The sequence below is a fragment of the Furipterus horrens genome, unplaced genomic scaffold (assembly GCF_987537825.1).
Source record: "Furipterus horrens unplaced genomic scaffold, mFurHor1.1.pri manual_scaffold_12, whole genome shotgun sequence".
Classification (NCBI taxonomy): domain Eukaryota; kingdom Metazoa; phylum Chordata; class Mammalia; order Chiroptera; family Furipteridae; genus Furipterus; species Furipterus horrens.
The window spans coordinates 50,743,131-50,767,468 of record NW_028327182.1 but is presented as its reverse complement, the minus strand read 5'-3'; the positions used below and the strand labels follow the sequence as shown (position 1 = coordinate 50,767,468).

General features: G+C 37.3%; 1 protein-coding gene and 1 long non-coding RNA gene across 3 annotated transcripts in view; one reads left to right on the top strand and one right to left on the bottom strand.

The window, feature by feature from the left end:
- LOC149996174 (uncharacterized) overlaps positions 1-7,825 on the top strand; it is a 134,152-nt gene extending 126,327 nt beyond the window's left edge. The window contains exon 4 of the long non-coding RNA XR_016507503.1: positions 6,964-7,825. This is a non-coding gene — a long non-coding RNA (uncharacterized LOC149996174). The remainder of the gene's footprint in view (positions 1-6,963) is intronic.
- The window catches only part of CDADC1 (cytidine and dCMP deaminase domain containing 1), a 98,613-nt gene that overhangs the window by 16,605 nt on the left and 57,670 nt on the right, over positions 1-24,338 (bottom strand). For both annotated transcript variants that reach the window (XM_090258798.1, XM_090258799.1), the window contains 3 exons: positions 15,631-15,800; positions 13,684-13,873; positions 9,880-9,940 (listed from right to left, as the gene is read on the bottom strand). In XM_090258798.1, coding sequence (XP_090114924.1) covers positions 9,880-9,940; positions 13,684-13,873; positions 15,631-15,800 — 421 coding nt within the window. The remainder of the gene's footprint in view (positions 1-9,879; positions 9,941-13,683; positions 13,874-15,630; positions 15,801-24,338) is intronic.

Genomic DNA, 24,338 nt, shown 5'->3' with positions numbered 1-24,338 from the left:
AGCCTCTCAGTTTTTCTTGTGTGAGAAAGTATTTTTCCTTTACTTTTGTTCTTAAATATATATTTTTTAATTTATTCATTTGAGAGAGAGAGAAACATCAATTTGTTGTTTCACTTATGCATTCACTGGTTGCTTCTTAAATGTGCCAACTGGAGATTGAACCTGCAACCCTGGCTTATCAGGATGATCATCTAACCAACTGAATTTCTTCAGTTTTGAAGAATAATTTCACAGAGTACAGAATTCTAGGTTGGTGCTATTTTTTCCTTTTAACACTTTATGTTTCATTCCACTTTTATTCTTATGGTTTCTGGGAAGTCAGATGTAATTTTTTTGTTCCTCTATAAGTAAAATGTCTTCCCACCCCCCTATCCCCCAGCTGTGTCTTCTTTCAGGATTTTTTCTTTATCTTTGACTTTATATAGTTTGAAAGTGATATGTCTAGGTGATTTGGATCTACATGAACTAAGGAAGAGCATCAAAGAAGGAATACATGAAGGTAAATTAAAAACTTTATTTCTCTTATACTTAATTGATCTAACAGATAACAGTTTGTTCCAATAAAACCAATAATATTTTCAACTATATATGCTTATGTATATATTTTATGAACATATCTATATGCTTATGTATGTTTATATATAAGTGAAATAAATGGCAATAATGATACAAGGATAGGAGGGAGGAATTAGGATTATTTTGTTATTATAAGGTACTCACACTAACTTTAAAGTGACTATTTGAAAGTTGATTAGCTATAAATATATATTACAATGTTTTTACGTTAAAAAAGTAAAGAAAAAAAAGCATAATGAATAAACTAAGGAGGAAAAATTGAATCATTTAAATTGCTCAATTACAGCCACACAAGGGCAATGAAGAGAAAATAGTAATGAAATTGGTAGCCATTAATCCAACTATATCAATAATCAATATGAACATCAATGGTCTAAGTTCACCAATTAAAAGGCAGAGATTATTAGAGTGGATCAAAAAAATAAGACTTGGCTATATGTTGTCTACAAGAAACCCATGTTAAATATAAAGCCACATAAAAATTAAAAGTAAATGGATGGAGAAAAATATACCATGGCAATACTAATCAAGTGAAAGCAGGTAAGACCATGGCAGGGTAGCTCTGTTAGTTAAGAGCATCATCCCAATGTGCCAAGATTGTGAATTTGATTCCCAGTCAGGGTACATACAAGAATCAACCAATGAATGCTTAAGTGGAACAACAAATTGATGCTTCTCTCTCTTCACCTTCCTCTCTCTCTAAAAACCAATACATAAAAATATTTTAAAAAAGAAAGTAGGAGTAGTTATATTAATTTCAGAGAGAGCAGACTTTAAAGTGAGGAAGGTTATCAGGGATAAAGAAAGGCATTACATAATGAAAAAGCCATTATTTTATCTTTTCTAAGATACAATATTCTTTCATGTATATCCACCTAACAACAGAGCATCAAACTACATGAGGCAAAAAAATAGAAGTGCAAAGAGAATTATATGACTTCACTATCATAGTTGGAGACTTCAATACCTCTCTTCAGAAATGGATAGATCCAGCTGGTAGAAAATCAGTTGAAGCATAGTTGATCAACTGAATATAATCAATATCCATAGACAACTTGATCCAACCACAGCAGGTACACATTCTTCTCAACCTCACATGGAGCATTCACCAATATAGACCACATTCTTGGCCATAAAACACATCTTCATGGTCCTGGATGGTTAGCTCTGTTGGTAGAGCATTGTCCAATATGCCAAGGTTGTGAATTCAATGCATAAATAAGTGGAACAAATCAATGTTTCTCTCTCCCTCTCCCTTCCTCTCCCCTACCCCCTCTTAGATCTATAAATTAAAAAAAAAACAAAACACTTCCGTAAGTTTAAAATAATAAAAATCATGCAATGTCTGCTCTCAGACAACAAAGGAATTAAACTCAAAATCAAAAACAGAAAGATAACTAGAAAATCTCAAATGTATCAAGTTTAAACAACACACTTTCATGTAACACATGAGTTAAACAAGAAATATCAAGAGAAATTTTAAAACAGTTTGAACTAAATGAAAATGAAAGCACAACTTATCAAAATTTGTAGAACATATTGAAAAAGTGATTAGAGGTAATTTATAGCATTGATTACAAACATTAGAAAAGAAGAAAGATCTAAAGTCAATAATTTAAGTTTCCATCTTAGGAAGCTAGAAAAAGAAGAGCAAATTAAATCCAAAGTAAGCAGAAGAAAAGAAATAACAATTAAATCAGAAATCTATGAAATTAAAAACAGGAAACAGAGAACATCAATGAAACCAAAGCTGTTTCTTTGAAAAGATCAATAAAATTGACAAGTCCCTAAACAGGCAAACTAAGAAAAAAACAAAACAAAAAATGAGTGAGTATACAAATTACTAATATCAGAAATGAAAGAGGGGACATCACTATAGATCCTATGTACATTAAAAGGGAAATAAAACTATGAACCACTGTATGCCCACAAATTTGATAACCTAGATGTAATGGACCAATTTCTTGAAATAGACAACAGCCAATACTCAGACATGAAGAAACAGACAATCTGAACAGGCCCATATCTATTAAAGAAATTGAATCAATAATTAATAACTTTATAAAACAGAGGGTTCACTGGTAAATTCTACCAAACAGTTCAGGAAGAAATGGATGCCACTTCTCTACAAATTCTTTCAGAGGACAGAAGCAGAGAGAATACTTCTGAATTCATTCTATAAAGCCAGAATTACCCTAGTATGGCAGACAAAGATATTACAATAAAACTATATACAAATACCACTCCTAAACATATATGCAAAAGTTCTCAATGATATATTAGCAAATCAAAATCCAAGAATGCATAAAAAGAATTACATACTACAATCAAGTGGTATTTATTACAGGTATGCAAGGCTGGTTCAACATTGAAAAATCAATTTATGTAATCTATTACAACAACAGGCTAAGAAAGAAAAATCACATGATTATATCAATAGATGCAGAAAAAAGCATTTGACAAAATTCAACACCAAACAGTTATAATAAAAACTCTCAGTAAACTAAGAATAGAGGGGAACTTCCTCAGCTTGATAAAGAATATTGACCAAAAAACCCTACAACTAACATCATACTTAATGGTGTGGCACTAAATAGAGGCTTTCCTACTACTGTCAGGTACAAGGCCAGATATCTCCTTTCTTATCATTCCTTCTCTACATCAAAGTCCTTGCTAATACAATAAAGAAAAGGTATACAAATTTGGAAGGAAGAAATAAAAGCTTTTGTTCACAGGTGACATGATCATCTATGCAAAAAATCCAAAAGAATCAACCAAAATATCTCCTGGAACTAATAAGTGATTTTATCAAGGTTGCAGGAGATAAGGTGAATATACAGAAGTCAAGATCCAAATAAGATAAACAGATGCCAAATAAGTATATGAAAGTATGTACAACATCATGTGCCATCACGGAAATGATAATTAAAGCAGCAAGATACACTACACACCTATAAGAATGACCAAAATCCAGAACATTGATAACACCAAATGCTGGAGAGAATGTGGTACAACAGAAACTCTCATTCAGACTTCCAGACAAGATGGAGGCTTAGACGGACACGCTCGGTCTCCCTCTACAACTAGAGAGGAATACAACTACTTCAAAACAAAAGATAACTAGAAATTCCAGAAAATAAAACTACACGGAAGCCCAACATACAAAGTTATAAACCAGCGGCGCCCTTTGGGCAGGTAGGAAGAGCAGAAATCAGGCAGCGCTGTTTGTGGTAGCACCAGGAACAGCGGCAGGGAGAGCAATCCCGGCTGCAGTCGAACTCCGGCAGCTCGCGACCCCAATGCTGGGAAAAGCAGCCACCACATTGCCTCGGAGGTGAGGCCCAGAGGGCAGGAGGACGGATCCCGGTCTCCTAGTGGAATAACAGCAGGAATCCATCTTCGACCCCCACCCCCACACAAAGCGCCACAGCGTTGCAAAATAGGTTGCGGATCGCCACTGGGCAGTGACGACAAAGCGCCACAGCGCGGCGAAAAAGGTTGCGGATTGCCGCCGGTCACTGGGTTGTGACGAGTACACAGGCACTGCCCTCTATAGCCAGCCCAAGAAAGCAAAACGCATCTGTCAAAATGAGGCAGACAACTATAGAAATCCTGGTGGCGCAGGTCACCAGGCAACAGATGAAGAATCTGACAGATGAACAAATAAGAAACCTGTCAGAGGCTCAGTTCAGGGCCATTGTTATCAGGTGGCTTACAGAATTAACAAAAGATTTGGAAAACGATGAGAAAGGATTGAAAAACACTGGTGAGGAAATAAAATCCAGAGTTCAAATCAACAAACCAGAACATAGAGAAGGAACAAACAGTCAACCTGTACAGAGAGAGGAAACAGAAAGCAAAGAAAAATGAGGAGAGGATCACAAACTTCTGGGACAGCTATAAAAGACCAAACATAAGAATAATTGGTTTGCCAGAGGGTGAAGAAGATGAACTAGAAACTGAAAAATTAAGAGAAAATATAATAAAGCAGAACTTCCCTAATTTGGGGAAGGAAGTGGACTTACAGATCCAGGAAGCACAGAGAGTTCCAGAAAAACTGGACCCAGGGAGAACCACTCCAAGACACATTATAATCAAATGTCAAAAGTTAAAGATAAAGAGAGAATCTTAAAAGCTGCAAGAGAGAAGAAAAGAATCATGTACAAAGGGGTCCCAATTAGACTATCAGCTGACTTCTCAAGGGAGACCCTGCAGGCAAGAAGGGACTGGCAAGAAGTATTCAAAGTAATGAAAATCCAAAACCTACAACCACGAATACTCTATCCAGCGAAATTGTCATTCAGAATAGAAGGGCAGAGAAAGTGCTTCCAGGACAAAATAAAACTGAAGGAGTTCATTAGATCCAAACCACTATTATATGAGATGTTAAAGGGACTGCTTTAGAAAAAGGAGGATCAAAACTATGAACACTAAAATGAGAACTGTATCACAAGAAACAACAACAGAAGCTAGGGAATTGAAACAAAGGCAAACTAAATAGGCAACAAGAGTGGAAAAAGAACTATAGGTATGGGGAGCATATTGGGGGGAGGTCAGCAGGGAGGGGAAAGGGGGAAAGGGAGGGAGATGGTACAGGAATTAAGAAGCATAGCAGGAGGGAATGGAGAAGATAGGAAGAGGCTGAGAACTATATGCACAACCAATGGACATGGACTAAAAGGGGGGGACAACTGGAGGGAGGGGGACCACTGGGTGGAGGGGAGCAGAGGGAAGGGAAATTGGGACAATTGTAACAGTATAATCAATAAAACACATTAAAAAAAATAAAAATAAAATGATAGCATAAAAAAAAAAACTCTCATTCATTGCTGATGGGAATGCAAACAATACAGCCTCTTTGGAAGAGTTTGGCAGTTTGTTACATGCTCTTTACCATATGAGCCAGCAATCATGCTCTTTGGTATTTATCCAAAGAAGGTGAAAACATGTTCACACAAAAAAATACACACGTTTATAGCAGCTTCATTCATAATTGCAATAACTTGGAAGCAATCAAGATGTCCTTCAGTAGGTGAATCGATAAATAAACTGTGTACATCAAGACAATGGAATCTTATCCAGCACTAAAAAGAAATGACCTGTGAAGCCATGAAAAGACATGGAGGAAACTTAAATGCATATTACTAAGAAAGTAGCCAGTCTGAAAAGGTGACATACTCTATGATTCTAACTATGTGACATTCTTGAAAAGGCAAAACTATGATTAATAAGTGGTTTCCAAGGGTTGAAGAAAGGGAAGGGATGAATAAGTAAAACAGAGGTTTTTAGGGCAGTGAAGATACTCTGTATGATGCCATAATGATTGATACATTAAATATTTATCCAAACCCACAGGATGTACAAGAATAAACCTTAATATAAATGATGGAGTTTGAGTAATCATGATGTGTCAATGTTGGTTCATCAAGTGTACCACTCTGTGGTACAAATGTACTACTCTGGTAAAGATGTGGCCAATGGAGGAGGCTATACATGTGTGTGTGGGCTGGGGGGAGCAAGGGGTATATGGGACTTCTCTTGACCTTCCCCTCAATTTTTCTGTGAAACTAAAACTGCTCTAAAATATAAACCATTAATTTTAAAACTACTTTTTCAATTTAAGGTCTTAATTTTTTTAATTATTTTTTTTTCTATCATGTAAAGTAAGAATCCAATCATTTTCCTACATTGATAAGCACTTTTTCAGCATTATGAATTAAATGTTGATTCTTAGCCTGTAATGTGCATTGCCATCTCTGTTGGGGATGTTAAATGTTCCACAATTCATAGACCTGTACCACACAAAAAACCAATAGTTTGCCATTAATAAACAATGGTTTAACTCAGCCACTGAGCTTTTTAACAAACATTTTTTATTTCTCTAAAATCTGATTCTTTTCAAATTTGCCTGGGCGTTTTTCATAACTGTTTGTTCTGTTCTCCTTTTTCAATAGCATCTTTTACTTTCTAAACATTTTAGAACCTCTATTTCATAACTCCAAAACATAAAGTACTCAGGAGTCTAAATATGCTATTTGTTATTTCTCTTACCATAGTGGCATATTTCTCTGTGGTGACTTTTTTTATGAGCTCATACTTTATGATATCCGTGGGCCTAAGTTGGGAGCACTTTCCTTCTGAGAGAATTTGTATTTGCTTCTGCCAGAAGGTGTACATGAGTGGGAGCATTTTACCTTCCTTGAAGGACCCGAAGCTTAATGTGGGAATCTGAGGCTTAGTTCCCCAATTTTCAGCAGGCCACAGACTTACCCTCAAGATCCCAACACATATGGATATTTGTCCCCAAGGTAACCTGGCTGTGTTTATTGGCTGTTGTTATTTCGATTCTAACAAACTGTTCCTCTTATTTCTTTTTTTCCCTCCTAGGAGAACAGGAGTACCTGGATATTTTCCTTATTTTCTTCAAAGTCCTGTGATTCCTTAAAAAGAATATTATGGGTTTCAGAGTTCCAGTTATACTGAGTGGAATGCCACTTGGGTATAGTCACACTACCTGCTTCTCTTCTCTTTTGCCCCTCCTGGTGGAACTGAGACGGTAGAAATCATCAAGTCTCCTAATGGCTGGACAGACTCTGAGTATCCTTTTCAAGATCTAGACTTGTAATGGGGGGACACAACCCCCCGGAAATGGGGGAGGGGTTTGAGCTGTGCATGTGTGACTGGAGACTTTGCCCCTTTGCTAAATGTGGCAAGCAGAAAAGGGGCAAAGGCAAATATGGCCAACACTGGCCCTCATTTGTTGGAAAGCTGGACACTGGCTTTGGGCGTGCATGAGGGTTCTGGGAGAGGACTTTTGAAATGGAGTGCTCCAGGAAGCAGAAACTCAGTTGGTTCTTTCCCAATGGTGGCCAGTGCGAGTCTGTAAGCAGAGGTCTGGGGGCACAGACTCGGAAAGATACCTGAAGCTGGACAGGGATTGGAGACCAGCTAAGCCACCTACATTTATACCACCTTTGGGTAGAAGAGGCTCCTGGAGCAACCTTGAACTGAGCTGGCAGAGGGTGATAGGGTGATTTTTCTTTGGGTGTCTTAGAAGGAACGTACTTTGAGGCAGAAACTTGCCATTATTTCCAAAGACCTTGGTGGTAACAGCACTGTAAACGGATTTTTGTTCTTGTGCTATTTTCAGTTCTTGAACCTATGTAGTAGTTGTAATGATAAATACTTAAATAGCTATTTTTCATGTCATACTCTGACTTCCTTTCCCCTTACTTTTGTCACACAGATATTTTAGGCAGAAAATTGCCATTAAATAAAAGATTCCTTTCTTTTCCACTGAACTCTGTCTTTCGAGGTTTGCTGGTAGGTGGGGAATGGTAGGACCTGCCCCTACTGGTTGGGTTTGGTAATAGACTTGGTTGGGGCAGGTAGGAAGAAGAGGTAAGGAAGGACAAATACCTTTAATAAGGCTGGTCTGGTCAAAGGCCAAACCCCAGTCTAGCAATAGTTGGTGTTTTAATTTTCATCTGTTTGATTCTTATGTCTGTTTTTCAGCTGATCCCAGAATTAGAAAGGACTCCATTTATATGAAATGGTCAGAACATACAATTTCATAAAAACGAAGTAGGTTAGTAGTTGTCTAGGGATAGGGGCAGTGGAAATGGGAGTTACTACAAATGGGTAAGAGGCTTCTTTTTGAGATGATGCATATATTATGAAATTAGGTTATGGTGAGATTGTATAACTCTGTTGAATACACTAAAAACCACTGAATTCTACACTTTTAAGGGGCAAATGTATATGTGAATTATATCTCAAAAAAGCTGTTACAACATAGAGAAAGACAGGGATATTATTTGATATAAGACACTTTTTCAAAAATGTGTATAAAACATAAACTTACAGTTCAAAGAACTGTCACAAAGCAAACATACATTTAACCCTCATGAGTTCAATAAGTAAAACACTGCCAACAAAGCAGATACTTTTCTCTTGTTTTCTCCTAATCAAGTATCCCTCTCTCCAATCTTGGGATTTCTAACTACAGCATATCTTCCTTTCCTTTAATGATCTAAGAAGGATAAATCCTGGATACAAGCCCTCTGTTGATTTTAAGTGGCAAATATCCTCTCCTATTCCATCGCTTGCATTTGTACTCTTTTAATGGTATCTTTGGATGAAAAGATGTTCTTAATTTTAACACAGATAAATTAATTCATCTTATTATGATAAGTACTTCTCCAGTCCTTTCCCTCATAACAGGGAATTATTAATCGATCCCCTCAAACATTGTTATTGAATACACATTCTTTAATCAGATCCATATACAGAGTGGGGCAAAAGTAGGTTTACAGTTGTTCATATGGAAAATAACACAATAATTAATAAATAATAATACTAGAAAATAAGCTGTTTTGCATACTCACAACTGCAAACTTACTTTTGCCAGACCCTGTATTTTTTTCTTTCACTTATTTTTCCTAATAAATTTTAAAAGAGAAAGCTAAAGCATAGATATGTCTTTTTTTCAGATTACTGCTTGAATCAAATTTATTATATATAGAAAATCAAGGTATTTACATAGAAATTATTTTCACAAAGACTTATATTTCTTCATTTTTCAGAATAACCAAGTCATTGTTATTATCAAGAAAACTTTACTTATTACATTAAACTTCCATTTACCTAGAATCCAAACAACTAAAAAGCTAACATAGCTAATATTTAAAAATAATATTGTACACAAATAACTAATGTTCAAAATTATGTGCCCAAGGAATTACAAATCTCTCAAAGATTCTATTACATTCAAAATATGTGTCAGTATGCAAATAAAAAACTTTGAAGGCTAGCAGTTCATTTACCATATCTGTGATGATTGATAGTTAACTAGATTATGCAAATAACTAGAACATTTTCAGTCTCTGATAAATCTGAGCAAATGGGATTTTACTCTAATAAGAATGTATATATCCTCACAATTTGGCCCTGGATTCATTTGTATTCATTATATGTAGTTTTCCTTTAAAACTATCCAAGAAGCTTTTGTTTTGTTATAGATGAGCATTGTTGTTTATTGTTTCATATACATTTAATTTATAACATCAATTTGTGCATGATTATTTGTATTAAACTGCAGATTTTTCAGGACTAATTATTAGTCAGCACTTTCCATCACACCTAGCATATGGTAGATATGGCAAACTGAATGGCAAAAATCAAACCTGCAAAAAGAATATGCTATAAGACTACAATTTCCAATACCTGATCATTAAAATTCACAATGTATCCTTTCTTCTCAGCAATAAAGTTAATCTCGATAAAGGACTTTTAAATACTTACTCTCTCTGCTTTCAGGCTCATTTTGTTCAAGTACACAAGTTCCTGATGGATTCAGTTGCCACTGCAAAAAAGCACAACCATTTTATTTATATGTTTATGAAGGTTTTAATAAGTAGTATTTCAGCACCCTGCTTTCAAATATCAAAGCAACTTCAAAAATGTAAAAAAGAGTTAGCATGTTTATACCAACCAAACCCTAATGACCCTGAATGATATGACCTCAGGGATCAGAATCAAATTCTTAGAGATGAAATGAACTTTAAATATCCTTTACTTTCATTTTACAGGTAAGAAAGTGGATGACCAGAAAAGTGTAATGACTTGCCCAAGGTTACACACTAACTAAAGGCAGCAATAGAATTAGAATCTGGGTCAGCCTGTGCCCAAATAGAGTTTCCACTACCTCATACTCACTCTATCTCCAGGTCCTACAGATCTTATAAAAGCTAGACTAGGCCTAGATATTAAAGAATGAAAATAGGGCCAAGATTATTTTGTCTTTTAATATAGTTATATCATAAAATATATAATATTAATTATATCATATCACATCACATCTCTGAAGTTTTCCATCTTAACTATTCAGAAAGATATAGCGAAGACTGAAGATTCTCATATATTGGAGGAGACTGGACCAGCAGATAAGAAAACCTTTCTTAGTTCCTTGGCTAGAAATCCCCATCATCAGAATAACTTAATGACTAACCAAAAAGGCCCCACTAGGGCACTACCTCCAGAAAGACACAATTAAGTGTTTAGTACCTGGGAGATTCTTCCACAGCATCATATAGTTCATCAGATAAACAACTTAATATCATGGGCCTCAAAGGGGGAACAAGTCACAAGACTTTACCATGTGAAAAAAAGAGTCCTTGGAAGAGGAGGACATCAAGAACTAGTTGGTCACCTATAGAAATGGGATGGTTAGGGTTAGCACCAGGAAAAAGAAAACTTATAAAGGGTGGGAAGTTATATATGAAATATTTTTCAAAAGGCATATTTTAAAATATGTCAAACCACTAATATCTATTAATTTGGGCAACGCCCCCCCCCAAAATCTCCCAAAAAACCCTAGTAATCCTGAATTCACATTTAAAGATAATCATAAAAAGACTATTTCCAACTGTAAAAACTTAGAAGCAAGTTGAACAACAGAAGAATGGTTAACTAAATTATATCTATAGGTTGAAATGTGTAATGATTAAAAATTCTTTTTTTGAGCCCTGGCCAGTGTCACTCAGTTGGTTGAAGCCCTGTGACATAGATCAAAAGGTTGCAGGTTCAATTCTGGGTCAGGGCACATGCCTAGGTTGCAGGTTTGATCCCCAGTTGTAGGTTCAATCCCTGGTCAGGACACATACAAGAGGGGGACCTTTTGATGTCTCTCTCTGACACTGATATTTCTCTCTCTCTCTCTCTCTCTCTTTCTCTCTCTCTCTCTCTCTCTGCCTCCTTCCCTCCCTCCCTCCCCCACCCGGCCCCTCTCTAAAAGCAATGAAAGAGTGTCCTTGGGTGAGGATACAAATTTTTATAAATATATTTTTGAAAATTTTTCAAGACAGAAAATATAACTTTTTAACAATAGTATCTATGAGTTGTGGGATAATATTAGTTCTTTTTTATTTTCTTAGTCCTTTACAATGAGCATATATTACTTTTATAATAAAAAATATGACTTAATAGAGAAAAATCCACATTTATTAAATTAAAAAACAAGGTTTACCCTAGTAAATCTATTCTGTTGCCCAGCCTTAGCCTAGTTGGCAATAACCTCACAGAACAGAACCACTTACCTCAAAGAGAAAAGCAAACATCTTTCACACACAATTAATTTCAATATATTTTAATTTGTAAAATTATCAAATTTATTGATACTCATACTACTTTTGAAACACTAAAAGTATAATAATTATTAAAATTCAAACTTGGAACTAATACAAGGTCAAGTTAGTTATTGGTTTTACAAAATTAGGTGTTTAGCTAACCAGGTAGTTTAACTCATTTACATATTGTTGTAAGCCAGGCCAAATGAGGGAGAGGAAGAGAGGGTGGAAAGCTATTATTCACTGGAAGGAGTACAGAGAAAAACCATGTGTATCCAAGTGAGTGTATTCCTGGGTGTTTCTGTAGGCTCTCTGCTCAGAAAGCCTTCACTCCCTTTGTCTTACTGGCTCCTTCCACTTCCCTTTCCCTATCTTAAATTCATCTGATCTCTTTATTCTCTTCACAGTTGAAAAGCTACTAAAATCTACCAGTGAGGAAGATATTTCAGAATTCACTTAATCCATCACAAACTAGGTTACTTAATCTTTATGAAGAGAATTTGAAAAATTCTTCCCACTCTTCAGAAGGAATGAAGAGATAGAAAACAAAAACACAGAACTAGAGATTTCTCCTGGACTAGCTGGATGTAAGATTTTGTTTAGTTTTACAAAAGAGGCATCTTTCCCACCTCTCCCTTCTTTTAGAGCTTCCCCCTTTTCTTTTTAAAGTAGTGATAAACTTTAAATAAAATGAGAAATGAAAATCAAAAGTACAGAACAAAAATAAAAATGGTAAAAATTTATGATACTTCATACACAGACACTAAATAATACATTGTTTTACTTAAAAAATTTTAAGTACAGATGTAGTTTAATAAATATCTTTTAGATGCTTTCCAGGGGTGGGCAGAAGTAGGTTAAATTACCAGCCATCATTTCGTAAAAGATAAATCATAAGTAAGGATACAAAATAATAATAAGACAAATAATACAAATAAATAATATAATAATTAATAAGTAAATAACAATACAAGAATTAAATGTGTTTCATGTACTCACTACTGTAAACCAACTTTTGTCCACCCCTACATACATTCCAGGCACCCTGGCTCAAAACAGAAATGAAAGCTGAAATTTATAAACAGTTACATTATATGTCTTTTGTACCCACTGCAAATTCTAGTATATAAATGTTACATTAAATTCCAGAATTATCATTAAAAAGCAACATATAATTCTGGACAGGATCCTTTTGCTACATGGAACATTATTGGGACAACTGATGACTCTGACTGGGATCTCTGGTAGAAATGGCAGTAATATACCAATGATAATTTCCTGAGATATGTGGTTGGATTATGGTTATATGGGAGAGTATAATGCTTAATAAAGTATTTAAGAGTGATTTAGTGTCATATAAGATACTTTTAAATATTTCTGGAAAAAAGTTTCTTGTAGTGTTTTTGAGTTTTTATGTGTATTTGTGATTGTTTCTAAAAAGAAAGTTTTTAAAAACCTAAAGAGTAAAAATGTATAAGAGTTAAAGTTGAGTTTTACATGAACTACCTCAGTACTTTTTTGATACTTCAAATATTAAATCCCTTGAAACCATTTTTTATTTTTCCCATGAAAAATGTGTGCATGTGTGTGTATGTGTATGTATGTACGTGTGTATGTCCCCTTACAATCTCTTGGATAACCTTAAACTATTTTTACCTCTGTTTATCACTCTATCCAAGCCAGAAGGAAAGGTGAGGGAAGAGGTGGCCCAGGGATTTTCTTTTGTTAAGCCACCAGATAGTACCAAAGGGCCCACTAATTCAATATCTGTAAGGTCAATATACAACTCTCTCAAGAGATGTAAATTCATAAGGCAGAGATCCTAAACTAAACATATGCAATTAGGAAAGTGCTTGCACATAAAAATAAACTCAATGATAACAGTTTGTTAAAACTCTTTAAAAGGGTGGGAATTACTAACTTAAAACATGTAACAAACAACAAAAAGTATTCTTGAAAAGAAGCTGTGTATCTTACTTACTGTAAATTTGCTAACACCCTCAAGTTCTCCAAATCGCATATAAGAGATGTCTGCCTTCTTTTTTCCAACATCTATATCCCCCGTATAGATTTGTTTTATGCCTGCACCTTTAATTAAAGGTACACACTCATCACATGGGCACTTTGTCACAAAAATCATACTTTTTTCTTCTGGTTTTATTTCTTGACACCTACAAAAATTTATAGAATATTATGAAGGTAGTTTCTGAAAAGGTAAGTTATATTTCAGAGAAATCTTTAAAAAACGAAAACTGAGCTGCTTTAAGAACAGATTTACAGCATAATAAGTGAAACTTATTCTTACTGAATTAGTGAATGTTCAAAATATATAAACTCATTAATGCAAAAATATAACCTGAACATGAAAATTATTATAACTAAAATTCATTTATTTATTCTAACCAATTTGCCAAGATTTCAGTATTATATTACAAAGTAAATGAAAACAGAAAGAGACAGACATTGAGAGAGAAATAAGAGTACACAATGTTGCCTAAGTAAGAACTTCTTTATAATGCCTGAATTAGGGGCGAGAACTAACACCCTCCTTTAAAGTTTATGATGTATGATTAGAGATTACTCACCATGGCAGCCAAAAGATCTACTCCCTTATCTGGTACCTAGTGGATATTTAATAAGTGCTTACTAAACTGATAAATTAATATTTAAGTGGATTGAGTTATAGTTCCCTTACCCCCTCCCTAACACAGGATGATTTTATGTAACAAACATTTAACAAATGATCCATATCTCCATATAAAATGAAGCAAGTAAATCTTTAACGACTAGCATAAGGAAAAGAGAGAGGAGTTGTTTGATGGGGGTAATTAAGGACTAAAGGATCCTCTCATCTGAAGCTACAGGGGCTATACTTCTGGGATCCATGATTTACTCTGCTTCAAGTCAGCTGTCTTACACTATCACCAGCCTTCCATATCCATTTCTCTAGCTCAGACTCTCATTCTCATCACTTGAATAGGGCAACATAATTTTATGCACCTAGACTATTCAAACAATATACCCACCACCTAAGCAACCAGTAATGTGGCTGTCGATGCCATTCCATTTCCCTACTACCAAATTAAGTCTAACCTCACAGTCTTCCCTATACAGCCCCAACATAATCCCAGGTGCTCCATGGTCCAGCCTAACTAGAACATGCATGTTCCTAAACACACAAACATTTTTCCTACTTCTATACCGCTGCTATGCCTGAAGCTAGAATAACTTCCCCGCAGGTGTCTTCAATTGCCACCATCCTCCCAATCCTTTAAAGCTTAGTTTAAATGCCAGTTTCTCCATAAAGCTTTTCCCTCCTACTCCATCCATAGCAGCCCCTGAATTTTCACAGCACTTATATTGGCCTTTCCCACAATATCAATTACATTAGGTTGAATGCACTGTTATGTCCCTTAATATATTATAAGCTCCTAAGGTGAGGAGCCACAGTTTATTCAGTTTTGAATACCCTAAGGTGGTCACCCTCTTAATGGTTAAGGCTGATAAATGTTTGTGAAAATAATTTAACATCAGAGGAGATAATTCCAGTTATAATCTCTAAAAATAACTATGCCAAAGCAATTTATTCATAAAATCTGTATATTCATATATAAGAAATATGTGCTTTAGATTTAGAAAACAAAAGAGAACTTACATTCCAGAAATATACAAGACCCTAAGGACATACTTCATGTAGTTTTACACTGGAGAGCGAAGCAGAAAGGGAGGAAAAGATTGCCCAATAAACCTAAAAGCACACAGAATCTCTTATAATGGCCTCAGGTCAGGTAGCAAAGACCAAGTATGACCAAAAAACTTCTAAAATAAGTATTGGAATTTTTAAAAAAGGAAATAAATTATAGCTAAAAGAAAGTTTAACTAACCCTTGCTACATTTCAAAGAAAATACACACAAATGAATTTCATACCTAAATGTCAAGGCATTCTGTTCAGCGTGGACAATGTATCTGAATTTCCTTATTTCTCTGTCTTTCTGTTTGTCATCCATATTTGGGAAGTCAGCATACTCAGATCCAACAGGAAAAGCATTATAACCACATCCTATGAAGTACATCATGCCTGTCCCATCAAAATTTTGCTATAAAAGAGGGAGCAAACCAACAAAGCTTAGTTTCCAGCATTCTGAGAAGGCAGCTTAGTATCATAGTTTGTATTAATACATTCAATTTTCTATGAAGAACTGAGCCATCAAAAAATACAAAATTAGATCCTCGTACTTCAGTATGGGCTTGTCAAAGCTAAATTTCAAGAAGGCTAATCATCTCCCTAACATATAATCTCAAGGCAGACATTGTTTTTAGCAGTTAATTAAATGCTAGTTGTATAATTCATAGTTTCACTTGATTCAGATATATCTCCTGGAACAGGTTATAAGATACTGCAGAACAGAAACTATGCCTTCTTCTTCTTTTTAATCCTTTACAGCACACCTATTAAGAGTGTTTTGTATGTAACAGGGACTCAATAAATGATTGTTGATTACTTATATGCTCTGTGCTGTGCTACTGGTTAGCAAGCCAGAAATTAAAAAAAATATTTTGAACAATTTCTGTCGTTGGGTTAAAAATGTGCTATTGTGATATAGCTGAAAAATAAAAAATTCACTTTCCTGTAATCTTCAAAATTATTGAGCCCCTATTATATGTGCATATATTATCATACTTTTTAGAAGTATTATTGATTATGCTATTAGAGTTGTCCCAATTTTTTTCCCTTTGACCCCCTCTGCCTGGAACACTGCTTCCCTGCAGAAATCCCCCCACCTTAGTTCATGTCCATGGGTCATACATATAAGTTCTTTCGCTTCACCATTTCCTTTACCATTCCTAACATTCCCATCTATTTTGCACCTACCAATTATGCTTCTTAATCCCTGTACCTTTTCCCCCATTCTCCCCATTCAACCTCTCTGCTGAAAGCGCTCCATATGATCTCCATACCTATGATTCTGTTGATTCTGTTCCTCTTCTAGTTGTTTGCTTACTTTGTTTTTGTTTTTGTATTTTAGATTCAGTTGTTGATAGTTATGAGTTTGTTGTTATTTTACTGTTCATAGTTTTGATGTTCTTCTCTTTTTTAAAATAAGTCCCTTTAACGTTTCACATAATAAGGGCTTGATGACTACTTAGATGAACTACTTAGATAAACTACTTAAGCTTTACCTTGTCTAGGAAGCACTTTATCTGCCCTCCCATTCTAAATTATAGCTTTGCCAGATAGAGTAATTTTGGTTGCACGTCCTTGCTTTTTGTCACTTTGAATACTTCTTTCCTGCAAAGTTTCTTCTGAGAAGTCAGCTGATAAGTCTTATGAGAACTCCTTTGTAGGGAACTCTCTGCTTTTCTCTTGATGCTTTTAAGATTCTCTATTTTTAACCTTTGGCATTTTAATTATTATGTGTCTTGGTGTGGTCCTCTTTGGGTCCAAGTAGTTTGGGAACTCTGCTTCCTGGACTTGTATGTCTGTTTCCTTCACTAAATTAGGGAAGTTTTCTTCCATTATTTTTTCAAATAAGTTTTTAATTTCTTGTTCTTCCTCTTCTCCTTCTGGCATTCCTGATTCAGAAGTTGGTACTTTGGGAGATGCCCCAGAGTCTTCTTATTCTCTTCCCATTTTGGGGGGATTCTTTTCCTTCATTCTGTACTTATTGACTCTTTCTTTCTTTCTTATGTTCCAATTCATTGATATGAACCCAGGCTTACTTCCCTTCACTATTGGTTCCCTGTGGATTTTTGTTTATTTCACTTAGTGTAGCCTTCATTTCTTCCCTTATGTGTTTGCCATACCCGTTGAGTTCTCTGAGCATCCTTGTCCCCAGTGTTTTGAACTCTGCATCTGATAGGTTGGCTGTTTTGCTTGTTCTTTTTCTGGAGTTTTGGTCTGTTCTTTCATTTGGGCCATATTTCTTTGTCTCCTCAAGTTGGCAGCCTCCCTGTGTTTGTGTATTAGGTAGAGCTGCTTTGACTCCCTTTCTTGGCACACCTATTATATTGTAAGGGGCAGAGCCTTAGGTATTTGTCAGTGTGGGACTACCCATTTCACTGCTTCATGGTAATGTATTTGGGGAAGGGGTCAGAGAGGGAACAATGCCACTTGCTTGGCATTTGCCCCTTTTCCAGTCACTTCACCCACTTCCTGTATGGGACTGGCACCCCTCTAGCTGTTGCCCTGGTGGTGGTTCCCAGAGTGGGTGGGTTTGCATACATTCTAGGACCGTGGGGGCCCTCTAAACAGACTCTCCTGATTGGCAGGCAGTTTATTCCGTCACCCCAACCCACACTGGTTTTCACAGCCAGAAGCTATGAGGCTTTATTTTCCTGGCGTTGGAACCCTGGGCTGCACAGTCTGGCCTGGGGCTGGATCACTCCTCAGGTGTCCCTCCTGGCTTTTATATGCCACACATGAATGTGGGACTGCCTGTTCTGCTGGCCACCACTGCTGTTGGCGCTGCCTTGCCACTGCAACCTCACCACCATCACACGGTGTCCTCTCCACCCCAACTCCTGGTTTCCACCCATCCTATGCATCTAGATGAATTTTCTTTAAATTCTTGGTTGTAGGACTTCCATACAGTTTGATTTTCTGGCAGTTTTGATTGTTTTTTGTTTTGAGGTTAGTTGTGATCCTTCTTGTGGTTGTATAAGGAGGCTAAGTGTGTCTACCTATGCCTCCAACTTGGCCGGAAGTCCTGTATATCACAGGACTTCTTACTGCAATGGTTCTCATGGTCAATGGCATATTAGGTATTGATATGAATGCTTTACCAATTATTAGAGTGAATTATTTCATAATTCACAAGTATTTATAATAGCTTAGAATGTTATAATAAACCTCACTAAATTTCAATATATTATAATGACTCATATGATAGCATGAACAGACTCATTACTATAGCTGCTTGACAAAAATCACTGTTACAGTAAGGCAACAGAAGCTTACAAATAAAATATTATCATATTGATACATAAATTACTCTTGAGTACTTACTAAATGTCAGACATCACGCTGAGTTTTATATGTATTATTTCATTTAATCAACACAGACAGAACTTAAGCCCAGGTTGCTTGACTCCAAACCCATGTCTTTCCACTTTACCATGCTGAGTACACTGTAGATAATTTAACTGGAAACTTAAGTTCTTCACAAAGTAGTTGAAAACAGCCAAAGCCTTGTGGGCATTCATACAAAAACAAGTAAGAGTTCCAACCATAGACCAGGCACTGTGCTAGATGTTGGGAATACAGCTGTAAACAAGACAGAGAATCCCTGCCCTAGTGAACCTAATGATCAAGAGATGCTAAGAAACTGGTCATGTAATTTTAACTATGATGAGTGTTACAAATGAGCTGTAAAGAATACTATGGGAAATTTTCTCAGAGGAAACTATTCTAATTAGTGTTAACAGTTGAGGTAGAAATAAGTAGAGTCAACAGATATTTTGAAGGTGGAATCCACAGTACTTGATGATTGACTGGATGTGTGGAGTAACTTGGAATGGGATGGTGACCACTGATAAAGAAATAGGTTAGCAAGGAAAATACTGGATGTATTGGCTAGGATGAACTTGAAGGACTTACAAAACACTGAGGCAAATAAACAAAACACTTGCTGTTAAATCTATTAAAGCAAAATTTAGGCTCCCACACATAGTTACTAAGTATCTCTTAATTCCATGCTCTCTTAACCCATCTCCATAATTCCAAGCCCTCATCATCTTTTTTATTAATGTCCCTAATTCCAAGCCCCACCTTTCTTTTTATAATGCAAATCTGAACCAAGCATTTTCCGACTTAAAATATTCCTGGATTTCACTATCCAATATAGTTAGCCAGAGCCACGTGTGCTTTGTCTGAATTGAGAGGTGTGGTAAGTATAAAATATACACAAGGTTTTGAAGAAAATACTCTCCAACATGCAGAATATTTTATTAATATTTTATATTGATTACATGTTAAAATGATATTTCTACATGGTAGGTTAAAATATTTTTAAAAATTAATTCACCTATTTTTTCAACATGGCTCCTATAAAATTTAAAGTTAAATATGTAGCTTGATTTATATTTCTACTGGTTAGCACTGTGCTAATGAATCCCACTACCTAAAGGATAAAGTCCAAACTCTACATGAAATACAAAGTTCTTCAGGGTCCAGATCAAATTTTTTTTCAACAGTATTAAACATACGATTCTGAATTCCAACATACCGAATCATGCATTTTCCCCCATTCTCTCTCACAACTCCTACCTCTGCATGTTATCCTCATAGTCCCATGAACTTGTTCTGCCTGGCAAATTCTTATTCATTCTTCAAGACAAGTAGCATCATACCTCTTTCAAGAATACTTGACTCATTTCTCCAAGCAGTTAAGGTTCCTCCTCTGTTTTCATGGTATCATGTTATAATCACACATACCAGTCTATTTTTCACTTTTTTGTGTGCATGAAGGGCAGAAAATGTGGTCTTTCGGTCCCCACTATATACCGTTGCACAGTGCATACCCTATAGTAAGTGTTTAATAAATGTTTGCTAGATCAGTTAGGGGATTCCAGGATGACTGCAAAGTAGATGGAAGCTACCTCCACTTGCTTCCAGCCCCAAACTGGATTATCAGCTAAATTGCAGAGCAATCAACTTGAACAACCAACTAAAAGCTAGCTAATATGAAATATTATTACCAAAAAGTACAGAAGATGTTACGTAGACACTGGAAAGAAGGGTTGAGATGTGGAGGAGGAAAGCCCCTCTCCCTGCACACAGGTGTGGCAGCAGCTGAGAAGTTAGAGAGATATCATGGCAGCAGAACTCCCTCCTAGGAGTGAGGGGTCTTAACCCCATGCAGGGTTCCCCAACCCACAGCAACAGAGACAAGAAGAGGAGTCCGTGAGCATCTGGCAGTGGGAATTAGTGGGGATTCACCCCTCCTGGGAGACTCAGAGTGCACGCTCTGAGGGTAGAGCACTCCTATTGTCACAGCACCAGCCTGTAGACTTCACGTCTCGAGTCTGACTAATGGAAAGGCTGTGCTGCCACAGAGGGGTCTGCTGGCTACACACAGCAGTGACTTTAGGGGGCCCTCTATTTTCTGGGGAGGCTTTAGGTAGTGACTTAACTGTGTGGCTTGGGAAAGAGGACTGGTCTCCCCGATCTCGAGCACACAGTAGCTGTGCCCCTGCCCCTGCCTGCTGAGCTGTTCCTGCTGCTGAGGCACAGGTGAGCTGTGCAGGATTGGAATTTTTAGCCTGCCCTGTTGTATTAGGTGGTGTGCTGTGGCAAGCTGGAACTTTCAGCCATAACCAGCTGGGTTAGAAGCCTCTGCAGAGCAGGGGACTTCCAGCTTTGCCCTGCTGAGTCCAACCACATGGAGATATTGGAGTGCAGCACAGGGTTGGGATTTTCAGTTCAAACCCAAGCAGTTTGGTGGCAAGCTAGGGAGTCACACAGAGCTGAGATTTTCAGACCGTTTCTCCTGGGGAGGCTTCTGCGTGGAAGCCAGACAGGCAATACTGGGATGCATAGCTACATTGTGGAAAGGCAAATCCAATCTCCCCTGTGAGTTTAGCCCATGCTACCCCAGGAAGGGGAAGAAGTGCCCTCCCTGCTCCTCCCTCCTACAGGTTTAAGGGCACCACCCCTAACAGGAAACTGTTTAGATCAGCCCTGCCAAGTACTGGACAGCCTTACTGGGTGCATTTCCACAGGGGGGAAGGAAGAACAGCTCAGAACGGGACTTTCAAAGTGTGAGACCCTCAGAGGCTATTGTCTAGGGATGAGACAGAGAGCTTAGCCTCCTCCTGTGAGCCAGACTGGCATTACCCCCAACAGGAGACTGTTTTGGTCTATCCGCTTGAGCACAGGGTAGCTGAGCTTGCTCCAGGAAAGAGGACAGCTGGCTGTACCCAACCTGAATCTGTAATGAGACCCCCTGGGGGAACTAGATTTGGAGACTCTGGAAAAACTGTTTAGCTTTGAAGCAGGGCCACTTTCCCCTCATTCAGTTCCCCAATCAGGGAACCCCAAGTGGGGGACCCACTAGCCCTATTTCAGCTGGCCTAGACTCATCACAGAAAGGCTATCAGGAGTAAGGCCAGGCAAACTTGGGGGAATACAGAGCAGTTGAAAGGTGAAGGGCGGACCTCACGGAGCACTGATCGATTTACAGAGCTGCTCCCAGCTCTGAGCAGGAAGAAGCTGACCTTTTTACACAGATTGGCCCCTCACACACACACTAGAGTCCAGTAGCCACTGACACAAAGAGTGAACAGTGTGATAGCTACAGACAGGTAGCCCCAAAACAGTTGCACACAACACCTGACAGTTACCTTTTCCTGAATCTACCCATGTGGACCCTGAACTGACAAAATCAGTGGTGGGCTTCAGACTACACCAGAGCTCAACTCAGTGAGGCACACAACCAGTTCAACTAAAGCAGGATTCCTACAAGAACCAGACTCTACTGGGAACAATGTCACCTCAAGGGGCAGCTCCTGCACACTGTCTCATACATGGTGGATAAGGTTTACCCTTACAGTCTCTCAGCTTGAAGGGTTAATTCTACCTACAAAAGGGCCAACAGCACTCAAGACTCAACTACAACAGGGGGTGCACATAATCCACAAGAAATACTCTTAAAGCACAGAGCTCAGGTGATCTGTAAGACTGTGCCACTGAGCCCAACAACGCACCTTCATTAGAAAAGCATCAAAACAAGTTGGGGAGACAAAGCAGATCTACCTAACACACAGAGGCCAAATGGGGAGACAGAAATATGTCCTAAACAAAAGAACAAGAGAAATCCCCAGAAAAAGAATTAGAATAGATGAAATAAAAGGAATCAAAATACCAGATGTAGAGTTTAAAATAATGATTACACAGGGGAACAATTTTTAACATAATTCCTGTTGAGTTTGATTTTAGAGTTCGGCTGTTTTAGACTTACAGAGGCATGCTGATTTCAAAACTGCAGTTACTTTTCTTCTCTCACGTCGTTTTTTTCTGTACAGCTTATCTTAATGCGACCACTCTAGGCGAAGCACTAGTGCTCCCCTATTGGCAGAGAGCAAACCTCCCTCAAGTGGGGAGGGGTAGGGGATGATCTTGGAGAACAACAACAGGTTCATACTTGTCTAGGCTGTTCAGTTACACATGAGACAATGTGGTTAGAAGTTGTGTGCTGCTCTATATAGTGAATCGTATTCCAAAGTATAGTCTGAGTCCTTCTCGGTATACAAGTAGTTAGCTGAATTTATTTTATTTACATACGTACTTATTTCCTGCCCTTCAGATCATGTCTGCCTCTATTTCTTGTCGTAAGTGCCTAAACAACCCTGATTCATTTTGTTATATCTGTGGCAGTTTCACCATTCCCAGTCAAAGGACAAACATCAGCCCATTTGTCATGCAAACCTATTTTGCATATTTTAAAGTAAAACTTGGTGATAAAGATAAGTCTTGGGCCCTTCACAATGTGTGCAAGCAGTGTGTCGCGAGTTTATGGATATAGATGAAAGGAACACGTGATAAATTGCCATTTGATATACCAATAGTTTGGCGAGAGCCCAGAGATCATTCAAGTGACCGTTACTTCTGTATGGTGAAAACATCAGGATATAACAAGAAAAATGAATGTAAAATACAGTATCTTAGTCTACCATCAGCTATACGCCCAGTGCCTCATTCAGCTGAAATCCCAGTGTCAGTTTTTAATGAATGACCCTCTTTCAAAAAACAGGAGTATGGTGAAGAACTAAGTGACAGCAATGATGAAGATTTTGAAATTGAAGATGACTCAGTTCATAAGGGATTTGATCATCATGAATTGAATGATTTGGCACAAAATTTGGGACTATCTAAAAAGGCTTCAGAATTCCTAGCATCAAGACTGCATGAGAAAATCTTGCTTGAAAAAGGAGTGAAGGTATCCTCATTTCAATCAAGAGAAAGTACATTTCTGCAGTACTTTTGAAGTGATGGTGGCTTTGTGTATTGCCATAACATACATGGTTTAATGGAGGAATTGGGAATTCCGATCTATAACACAACTGAATGATGACTATCCATCAATAGCTCAAACAGGAGCTTGCATTGTGTCCTCCACAATGGCAATTTATTTGGTGCACTCCCAACTGGCCATTCAGTTTGTTTTTGTGAAGAATATGAAAACATAAAGAGAGTCATTGATCTGTTGCAATATCACAAGCACAACTGGATCATCTGTGTTGACCTTACGATGGTCTGTTTCCTTCTTGGTCAGCAACGCAGATATACCAAGTATCCCTGTTTTCTGTGTATGTGGGACAGCAGAGCTCATCAGAAGCATTCGGTGGAGTTGAATTGGCCTCCAAGATCTGACCTCAAACCTGGTGATCCAAACATTCTCCATGAGCCACTTGTTGACAGAAAGAACATTATATTTCCATCTCTGCACATAAAACTGGGTCTCATGAAGCAATTTGTTAAAGCTTTGCCAACTGAAGGAGACTGTTTCAAGTATCTCATTTTGGCATTTCCTAGACTGTCGTTTGAAAAGATAAAGGCTGGTGTATTTGACGGTCCATAGATTCAGCAGCTCATTAAAGATGAACGTTTCATCGGGACAATGTCAGAACTCCAAAAG